Here is an 11,052-nt window from a genome sequence, read left to right on the forward strand (position 1 = left end):
TCCCTCACAACTGCCAGCCACTGCGCTTCAGAAATCCAAAGGTTGGCAGGTGGGCAAAAAAAAAAATCCGTCCCCCACAGACCAAAGGCAAAGCCAGGGTGCCCATGCATATCTGCCAAGGGAATAATTTTCAATCAGGCTCGTAATTGTGCTGGTTTCTTTTATCACATACCTGCCCTGTCCTCCCATGGGAATGTGCCAAGGAAAAGCCAGGGAGGGTGCTGGAGGCTATTTCCCCCCCACTTACAGCTATCACCAGTCTCACCCTATCACAATGTTCTTTCTAATAGCACCCACTGGAGCTGGGCAAAGCTGCTTGCTCTTTAATCTTCCACAGGGCAAAGTTACCTTTAAAACAAACAAGCAAGCTCCCTTGTAAAGAGGACACTGCCAGCCAGTTGGCTATAAAGACACTCAAACAAGATCCTCGTGTTTGTAGAAGCAAAAACTGCATTTCAGTCCAGTAAAAATCCTGGCTCCGTCTTTATGTTCCAAGAATGCTGAATCAAAACAGGCTTCGCTCTTTAAAAAGAGGAGAGTACAAAGAAGCAAAAAGTTTGTATTAAAACCCATGTAATCTTTTTAAAACACCATTATTAGAACCTGTAGCACCAGCCAAGAGTGATTTATCACCCTCTGTCATCACAGCCTGCAACACAGAGCTTTTTATACCAAACTGTCAATGCTACCAAGCTAAAGCCCCAGCTCATAATTTTTTAAAGTTGGCCCTCCGTTGCCAACAAATCCCCTAAACCTGGGGATCTGGGGGTCCAGAGCACTGCTGCTCCCCATCACAGCCACTGCCAGGGGGACCAGCGGGGCAATGCGACCCAACACCGAGCGTCCAGCACAGGCTCTGCACCCTGCTTTGAGGCCAGAGGATGTTGTAAGTCAACACAGGTAAACAATTCGCCAAGGGTTATTTCAGCTTCTTTCAAAAGGAAAGTCAACGGGCCGTAAAGGCTTTAACTACATTTTCCAATGCGAGCACATCCCTTCGAGGGACGTACCAGGAGGTGCCTAGTTTTCACACAGCAAGTGGTCAGAGCTCTCCAAAAACCAGACACCCTGACATTTGGGGTTTTCCTGTGAAGTTGTTACTCCAACACACCCCAAATCACCAGTAATTTCTAGAATAGCTCTACAAACCACAAGAGGTTAAACCGACTGCACATTACTTAAACTAACCTAAGTGTGACCCCTGGAAGGGAACAGCTATTGGATGTTGTGGTTCTGTAGAAACTCAATTACCAAAGCCAATTTCCTATGAGCATTTTTAAAAAAAGAAGGAAAAAAAGCAGCAACAATGCTGACAATGTGTAAGGGCCACATATTTTCACCTCCTGAAAGCTGCAGCCTCGCCTGTATAAGAACAGTTCCTATTCCCACAAAAATGTTGAAACATATTTTAAACATTTCATCATTGTTTGCTCCCATCTGAATTTGCTTAAAATCCAGACAATTCTCAACTTCTAAATTGGAAACATTAAGAGAAATATTCCTTTGAGATCCTTCACTCAGGGCAGCTCCTCTCTGCTGACCACATACCCTTCCTACACCAAAACCAGCAGAGAGAGCAGTCCCTCACAGGGAACACACAGAAATCCAAGTCCATCAGCCACTGACGGCATAAGCCACAGAAAATACAAAGATGGGAAACTAACAGATTGTATTTTTCTGCTCAAAAGACGAGCAACAAGAAAGAAGTATTTCTAAGAGTGCCTTTCTGGGGGGGAGGAGGAATCGGGCAACGCTTTACACAGGGAAGGAGACACTACCACCCCAATTTCACATTAAAATCAACATTGAGCAGCCCTTAACAAATGCCGATGCCACTGGTAGGTACCCACACACACATTTCTTAAGCACCATCTCCATCCTTTCAAGCACTGCACTTGGCCAGTGAGGTGATGCACCACTGCCCTTGGGGGCCACCACTGCTTCCCCATCCCACCTCACGCCATGAGGACACAAGATGTGCCAGACTGCAATGCATGAACTGGTGGGGAAGATGCCTACACCGGCCATGGCCGTTTGCAAACACAAAACACCACCCTAAAAAAACAATGTCGCAGCCGCATCCTCATGGGGGCAAAGCCTGCTGACAGCCCACATGGCTGCCACCGCACCCATAAAACCTCTGACACCTCCTCACCGGCTCCCTCTTCCCAACGTGCTGCTTTTATCTGAGCACCATTCCTTGAGCAGAAAGGTGTAAACAAGAAGAAAATCCCCTGGAACAAACACCGCACTTCAGGTGCAGCCTCCACAGGACTGCACGCATGCTGCACAGGCAAAGGAACACACAGAATGAGCAAAATCTCTGCTAGAAAAGCAAAAGTGTTTCATGAAATGCTAAGGAATGTCCTTAAACTGGGAAGCAGGTAAGATGGGCGGCAACAAAGTAGTTCTCTTTTAATTAAAATGCTTGGCAATTAAAGAAAAAAATAATGATACAAGCAGCAGCTTTCTTCCAGAGATGCACAAATCCCAGCAAAGAGTACCAACTGCCCCTTCCAGGGCACCCGAGGGGTTTGCTATGGGGCATCTTGGAGCACACAAGGTAATTTAGGGAGCAAGGAGGAAATTTAAGCGTTTTCACAGGCCCTCGCATTGCTTAGCAAAGGGAGAAGGAAGTTATCTTCATAATCTCAGAAGAAAGAGAAAGCAGGAGGAATGCAAGGAATGCAAGGAGGTTATTGCCCCGGAGACCAGGGCTGGCAGCCCGCTCTCAGCCCCCCGGCTGACAGCGAAGAGACCCACATCCTGACCTCTTTGGCTAACAAGAATTTTCTTGGGGGGAAAAAAAAAGGTAGAACAAAAGCAAGGAATCAGGTCCCGAAGGGCTGCTCCTCTTTTGGGAGGAGGCAAAGGATTTTGCCCGATAATCCTGATGCTCCACGCCAGCACTGCCCAAAACCTGCAGTTTGGAGAGGAAAGCAGGAGGGCAATGGGAAGAATTGATCCCATGCAACTCGACACGCATGCACACCCATAGAAGCCCTGTGGTGAGCACCCCCTACTCATCAGGGGAGCAGCTACAGGTGGAGGGGACAGGAGGTGAGAACCACGCGCCCAACATCTCTCGAGAAGCGCTGGCAGCCTTTCTCCATCCACACAGGCTCCAGGATGCTCGCAGGGCTGGCAACCCATTGCACATAACCAGGACGATGGGGTTCCGCACAAAGCCTCAGGCAATACAACAGAGCAGGCTGAGACCACGGACATCACCACCCCGAATAACCTGGGACCCTTCCAGCCTCCTGAGAGAGGTCCCAGCCCCGCTGGGCAGATACCACCTGCACCTCCAAGACAGAAGATGCTTGTCTGGGACCTCCTCCCATCAGAGCCATCTCACACCTATTGCTTGCAGGCAGCAGGGATGCTTCAACCTGAACTTCCTTGGCTCTGCAGGTATCAAGGATAAATACCGTGGCAGAGGGGAGAGGCAGAGACCTGAGGCAAACCCAGCGCCTCGCTGCCGTGTCAGCCTTGCTCCGCTGCTGTTTCAGCGAGAATAAAAAGTCTGTTGACATATGAAAAGCCACAGAAAATCTCCCTGAAACTACAAAACAGTACTGAAAACATTGTGCAGCTCAGGCCTCTTGCACAATGTACACACATCTATTCAGCCTCTTAAAAAACAGCTACATGTCTAAGGAAACATCTGATAATTAAGGCAATTTTAATAATAGATAATAATTTGACTATGAATTGTATGGAATGTAATGACTGCTTATTCTGGCAGAAAAAACAGAACTTTCTATGAAGTGTCTGCCAAGGAAAACGATACTCCTACTCAGCCCAGACCACTGCAAGCAGTTGCTGCTAACCACATGCTTTGCGCTGCCGGCTGCTAGGACACAGCGCGCTGCTGCAGTCGAACAAAACCCCGCGCTGCAGATTTACAGAGAGCGAGCAGAGTCCCAGGCGAGCGGCGGATGGAGCCGTGACTCAGCCGGGGGCCGCCGGCAGCTCTTGCCAACACTGGCCGAGCCACGCAGCCGCCAGCACCGGACACCAGGGCGCTCGCCAGTGGCCTGTGGGCAACTCCACGCTGCCAGCTCCCCCCCCCCGTTGTTTCCAGTTGCTAAATGACATTAAGAAGCAGCTAAAAATACTTGAAGCGATTCTCTCATTTACTTTTCCATGCCAGCACTTGTGTTTGCCGTAGGGATGTTCTCCAATGGTCACTTCCCTACCCACGGGTGGTCAGGCAATTCTTCTATTAACACATGCCAGGCAGGAAAAACCACCCTGCAGGCCAAGGACCACTGCCTTCACTGGACAAGAGTCACTGCAGACAGCTACAGCTGGTGGCCAGGAAGCTCCACACCTTCAAACGGATGGCAAGGAGGACCAGGCGTTATCTGGTACTTCTCTTATCCCAACGAGCCCAGGAGCCGTCTTGTGCAAACTGCCAGACACAGCAGTGCCAGACAGCACAAGTAACACAGCCCTGGACGAGATCCAGAAACCATTTCTCAGTTGGAAGAGGCCACATGGAAGAGGAGCACATGAAAACCTTAAAAAGCGTTTGCTGAAGCTTATACATAAAACAGCAACGCCAACAAAGCAGCCTTCCCGGTCGACCAAGGCAGCACACCTGGGTGACGCATCATCGGCATCCAGCTGACAACCACAAACACGCCAGGGACGGGTGAGCAGCAGGACATCGGGGCACCCCTGCCAAAGTTACTGTGGGCAAAATCCCAGGAGTCTAAAAACCAAGGGCCAAGTGATTTCCTCCGTCATGGTGAAAGAACTGCTCTCCATCACTCCAGCCAAATAAATGCGGCTATTCCATTAATTCAGGGACAAAGATCACATCGAGCATCTTCACTAAGACTGAACACAGAGTCCTGCTTGTGCCCAGCTCCCTGCAAAGGCAGGCGCCAGGCTCATTCCGTGCTTCCCAGCAGGGCACCGTCCACTCGAGCCTGCCTCCACGCCACTCTGAAATCAGGACAGCAGTGCCAGTGAGAGAGGCATTGCACTTCTGCAGGAAATTTGCAGGTTAACTCATACAGTTTTCCACCAACAGGCAAAATTTATTCCCCCCTCCCCCCCTCCCCTTTTCAATCCAGGAAAAGAAACATCTATTTCTTCCAATTAGCAGGAAAAGGGAAGGAATTTCCATCCATTTAACACCTGATGGCAAGAAGGAGCCTCTTGAAAGAAACATTGGGGGTTTTTGTTTTTAAATCACAGCCACCTGCTGTGGGCCTCTGGATGCCACCAACACCAGCTTGCTTTGCATTTCATGCTGCAGCCGCACCAGACCAACCAGGGCGAGCAGCCCCTGCAGATGGTCACTCTGAGGGAGTTTTGCTCCATCACCACTACAGCCCAGAGACACGTACGTGGGTTCAATAAGGAACTTCGAGTAGCATTAGAACAAAAATAGCAGCTACAGACTGCAGGACGGAGACCTTCCCAAGATGTGCCCTTTCCTCAGGAAACTTTCAACATCATCTTAGAAAGCAGTTACAGGCTGGTGCTCTCCCCACACCAGCCGTTATCTATACACTATCAAAAGCCAGGTTTCACAAACCAACCATCTACATCAGCTCTACGCAAGCACTGATCTCTCCAGCAACAGCAGCATCAAGATTGTATCTCACCACTTTCGTGAGCTCTGCAAAATATATTTCACAGGGCTATAGGTGCAGAAGCTACTGAAGATCCCTTGGATACAAGGCAGTACCAAAGGGCCGTGACTTATGAAATGTTTCCGTGAAGATTTATAGCAGCTGTCTTTACACCTCTAACACTGAGTTAACATAAAAGGAAACAATTTCTATATGCTCCACACTACAAATAACACATTTTAGACCTCTTATCAAGCAAGCAACAAGCTGACCAGCTGCACACTTCTTTCAGAAATGCTTACGTACTTCAGTTAAGATATAACCTGCCATTTACGCATACTCTAATTGGGTCCTAAACCTGGTCTAAACAAGTATTAAATTGAACTTATGAGTAATTACAAACAAGGAACAGGTGTTTAATGTGACGGAAATAGCAACGATACAGATAGAAAGATTACTGAAATAGGCATTTCCTTGAAAGAAAACAAAAAGTTGTACACAGCTACTGCTCCAGAAGAATATAAGTGTAGCAAAAAAAAAAAAAAAAAAAATTAAATCCATGTGAGATGCTGCTAAGCCCCAGATGACCCCTGTGAGGGGCAAGTTTCACTTGCGGTCACACAGCCCAGTGCAGGGGCACATCTGCCCTCATCACCAAGCTGCTGCACTTTAACAATTCAAGGACAACATTTTAAACCCTGACATGAGAGAAGTCTCTTACACTTACAGAAACTAATTTGCCACAGCTTTTAGGACACCTTTTTGGAAAGGTGTGAGGAAGTTTCTGTCTGTGCACTGTGATCTAAAGCAATTGTGTAGAAGAACGGGAGAATAAAGCGCAATCCACCAAACTGGTACAAAAATCTAAAGAACTTACTTGGTGGACTTCAGACTCGAGTTCACGCCAGTAACAACCATGTTTCCATACGTCATCCCATCAGCACCACAGCCCGCTGAACTCTCTCCAACCTGTTCTCCACCACAGTTCAGGGAGCAGAGAGGCATCTGTGGATGCCTTCCAAGTGGAAGTCACCAATTTCCACCATCACCCCAGCAGGACACTCCTCCAAACACCCAGTTCTCCCTACACAGATTTATCTCGTTCTCACTGATCAGCCAGGCTAACTGCCTTCCCAATTCACTCACCCACCTGGAGGAAAACACACTGCTATCACCTGAAACACAGACTGACATCAAAGGTTTGGCAAGTGACTCATTTTTCAAGAGACAGTACGCACCACGGACCTTCCACCCTGGTGCCAGCCCTCAGCCCCCAGCATCATCAGCAGCATCATCGCAGGCAGCGCTTCCCACCCAGCCCACCACACACCCTCTCCCTGCGCTGACTCCGCAAAGGCAACAGCAGGTGAAGCCCCACACGCTCAGGAATTAAAAACCAAAACCAGCAGTGGGGTGAGTGGTTACCACCTGCCTACACCAGCTGAGCGGCACAGGAGGGGAGATCCGGAGCCTCTAAATAGGACACACCACAACCACACGAATTCACAGGGGGAAGGTGAAACTGCAGCAGGTGTAGCACCCCTCTCGAGGTTTAATTTTAAGTGCAGCCGCACTTGAGGTACACCACACTCCGAAGCCGTACACAGCACACCTCCTTTAAAGGCTTCCACCATCCTCTCCAAAACACCCTGCGGTGCAGGATGACTTTTAAAAAGTAACTTTGCCCGACCTGTTGCTTACCAGGTGAGGCCAGCCGCAGGCTCCCAGCATCCCCCAAACAGTGATGTAACCCAGACGATATTTTCAGTGTACCACTGCAGAAAGCCCTTCTTTTGTTAAATAATCTTACCTTGCTCATCACATTTCTCCAACCCCTGATTTCAAAGGCACAGGGTCAAACCAACAACAGTTTCTGAGCCTCAAATAGAAGGCCTGCCAGCACGATCTACTCCCGATATCCTTCAAAGCTCACCAAGTCACCTTAAACAAGAGTATATAGAATAAGGACTAGGTCAAATCTTCCCAATACGGGATGTATGAGGAAGCCTGCTCGCGTCCTGATCCTACACCGATGAGGGCTGGACTCAAACCAAATCCAAGCCTATTTACTAGGGACCATTTTACAGAGCAGGGAGGGTGATGGGGAGAGAGTATTTTAACTGCAACCAGTCAGACGTTTCTCATTAAAATATTTCTTGGAGAAGTAAACGGGCCTGCAATTTTATTCCAACAGATGTAGGCTAAACGCATATCATTAGCCTGACAATATAAAAGCGCAAGCGACTGAAATCATTTCAGTTTTGTCAGTGAAAAGGATAATGTATGCATATCTGGAGGGCACACCAATGGTAAAGATTACCCCCAGCTTCTATCTCAGACGTCTAAAGGTATTTACTTGGGGTCTGTCTGTGTTGTGACAGTGTCCTAGACCGAAATGAATGCCTCTCACACTCCACATTTTTGAGCCATTCAGTCATGCATTTTTGTTATTGTTGAAAGTAGTGCGAAATTGCAGTGCATGAGCTGGAGTCCTTGGTGGTCTCCGAGGGTTCCAGCTAAAAAGGCACTTCCTTTGTTCAGCGGAGAATGCGGTCCAGTAGGTCATTCAGAAGGGGAAATAAAAGCAGCGGCCCTGGGAGGGAGATGAAGGATGAAACAAAAAGAATAAAATGTTTTGGGTGTGAGCACATTAGCTACCATTTCCTACTGCTGCCGGCTGCGAGCACTCCTGTCCCCTGGATGCGGGAGTACCTCAGGACGAAGGTGGAGGGAAGAAACAAAAACGGGGGGTGGGAAAGAAAAGAAAAAAGCGGAAAAGAAACCGTTCCTGCGGCCCTCCGCCGTGCCAGCGGCACCTGGGGCGCCCCCCCGCCGGGCAGCGGGGCCGGCAACAGGCGCGGTCCGCCCGCCGCCCCGCACGGGGGCCGAGCGCTCCGGGTCCTACCGCTGCCGAGCCGGGCCGGGATAAGCGCCGAGCCCCGAGGGAGCCGGGCCGGGATGGAACGAGCGCCGAGTCCCCGGGAGAGCCGAGCCGGGCCGGGAGAACCGCCGAGCCCCGGGGAAGCCGAGCCGGCCGGGAGAACCGCCGAGCCCCGGGGGAGCCGAGCCGGGACAAGCGCCGAGCCGGCCGGGAGAGCTGCGCCGAGCCGGCCGGGAGAGCCGGGCCGGGACAAGCGCCGAGCCGGCCGGGAGAGCCGGGCCGAGCCGGGCCGAGCCCCGGGGGAGCCCCGGCGGAGCCGGGCCGGGCCAAGCGCCGAGCCGAGCCCCGGGGGAGCCCCGGCGGAGCCGGGCCGGGCCAAGCGCCGAGCCGAGCCCCGGGGGAGCCCCGGCGGAGCCGGGCCGGGCCAAGCGCCGAGCCGGGCCCCGGGGGAGCCGAGCCGGGCCGGGCCGGGACCAGCGCCGAGCCGAGCCCCAGGGGAGCCGAGCCGGGCCGGGACCAGCGCCGAGCCGAGCCCCAGGGGAGCCGAGCCGGGCCGGGCCGGGACCAGCGCCGAGCCGAGCCCCGGGGGAGCCGAGCCGGGCCGGGCCGGGACCAGCGCCGAGCCGAGCCCCGGGGGAGCCGAGCCGGGCCGGGCCGGGACCAGCGCCGAGCCGAGCCCCGGGGGAGCCGAGCCGGGCCGGGCCGGGACCAGCGCCGAGCCGAGCCCCGGGGGAGCCGAGCCGGGCCGGGCCGGGACCAGCGCCGAGCCGAGCCCCGGGGGAGCCGAGCCGGGCCGGGACCAGCGCCGAGCCGAGCCCCGGGGGAGCCGAGCCGGGCCGGGACCAGCGCCGAGCCGAGCCCCGGGGGAGCCGAGCCGGGCCGGGCCGGGACCAGCGCCGAGCCGAGCCCCGGGGGAGCCGAGCCGGGCCGGGCCGGGACCAGCGCCGAGCCGAGCCCCGGGGGAGCCGAGCCGGGCCGGGCCGGGACCAGCGCCGAGCCGAGCCCCGGGGGAGCCGAGCCGGGCCGGGCCGGGACCAGCGCCGAGCCGAGCCCCGGGGGAGCCGAGCCGGGCCGGGACCAGCGCCGAGCCGAGCCCCGGGGGAGCCGAGCCGGGCCGGGCCGGGACCAGCGCCGAGCCGAGCCCCGGGGGAGCCGAGCCGGGCCGGGACAAGCGCCGAGCCGAGCCCCGGGGGAGCCGAGCCGGGCCGGGACAAGCGCCGAGCCGAGCCCCGGGGGAGCCGAGCCGGGCCGGGACAAGCGCCGGGCCGGGACAAGCGCCGAGCCGAGCCCCGGGGGAGCCGAGCCGGGCCGGGATAAGCGCCGAGGGGGAGCCCCGGAGGGCCGAGCCGGGCCGGGCCGTGCCCCCGCACTCCGCGGGTCCGGGGCCGGGCCGAGCGCGCACAAAGGCGGCGGCGATGACCGCGACTCACCGCTGATCTCGTGGCTGGGCGCCTCGCTCTGGCTGAAGCCCTTGGCGGCGTAGAGCCTCCGCACTTCGGAGCAACTTTTGGCGCGGGGCTCGGCGGCCAGCAGCAGCGGCAGGCTGAGGGCGGCTAAAGTGCAGAGCAGGGGCGGCAGGCAGCCGCGCCGCCGCGGCATGGTGCGGGCGGGCAGGGGCCGGGCGAGAGCGCCCCGAGGCCGGAGCCGGCCCTCCGCCGAGCCTGCCCCGCCGCGCCGCGCAGCAGCCGCGCCCGCTGCCGTGCACCCTGCTCCGCCGCGGCTCCGCTCCGCTGGCCCGGCGTGCGGCGGCGCTCTGCAAACTTGGCCCGGCAGGAAGCACATGGGGTGGTGAAGGAGGAGGAGGAGGAGGAGGAGGGAGGCGGGGAGGGCGGCAGCCAAGCAGGATCGCGCAGGGCCGGGACAAGCCTCTGCAGCCCCCGGGAAAATCAGGAGCTGGGATTCGCCCGCCCAGCGAGGAGGAGCGGAGCGCGGGGCTGCCCGCCCCCCCTCCCCGCCAGCAGGCTGGCCCCGGCCCCGAGCGGGCGCGCCCCGCTGTGCCCGCCCCCCGCGGGGAGCCCGGCCCGGCCTTGTCCGCCGCCGGGGCCACGCCAGCCCGGGGCCGCCGCGCTCCGCACCGCCGCGGCAGCGCTGGCCGCAGCATGGAGCCGGGGCTGCGCATCCCCCGGCCGTGGGGAGCTGCCACCCGGTATTCCCGCTCCCCTCCATCGCCAGCTCCGGAGTGCCCCGCCAGGGAAGGAGAGATTCCCGGGAAGGGGCTGGGCTGGCTGTCCTTCCTGCGCTGGAGCTGCAGACGGTTCAGCTCTGCACCAGGTTAATAGGGCCACCAAGCTGATGAATTTTGGCAGCGCTGTGACAGGTTTGAACTATGTACATGAAAGACTCGACAAAACCGACTGGTGTTTTTCTCCGATCTTCTGTGTCCAAGAGTTTGGCAGGACAGAGGCCTCAGAAGCACACACACACCAAGGTGCTGCGGCCACTCTTCCTCCTTCATACCCAGCCCTGCTCGCAGACACATGCACCGGTGTGTACAAGCCCTGCTAAACCCTTGGACCAGGGATTTAGGTCCAACAATTACTGCTTGCTTCTGTTTACTGAAAATCACAGAAACACTAGTGC

The 11,052-nt window shown here is 55.7% G+C and overlaps 1 protein-coding gene across 1 annotated transcript in view; it reads right to left on the reverse strand.

The window, feature by feature from the left end:
- The window catches only part of GPC4 (glypican 4), a 70,059-nt gene extending 59,824 nt beyond the window's left edge, over window positions 1-10,235 (reverse strand). The window contains exon 1 of the mRNA XM_037408228.1: window positions 9,903-10,235. Within this exon, the coding sequence (XP_037264125.1) occupies window positions 9,903-10,071 (169 nt within the window). The 5' untranslated portion in view covers window positions 10,072-10,235. The remainder of the gene's footprint in view (window positions 1-9,902) is intronic.
- Between the last annotated feature and the right edge of the window lie 817 nt (window positions 10,236-11,052).

This window comes from Falco rusticolus, chromosome 14 (genome assembly GCF_015220075.1).
Source record: "Falco rusticolus isolate bFalRus1 chromosome 14, bFalRus1.pri, whole genome shotgun sequence".
NCBI classification, from domain to species: domain Eukaryota; kingdom Metazoa; phylum Chordata; class Aves; order Falconiformes; family Falconidae; genus Falco; species Falco rusticolus.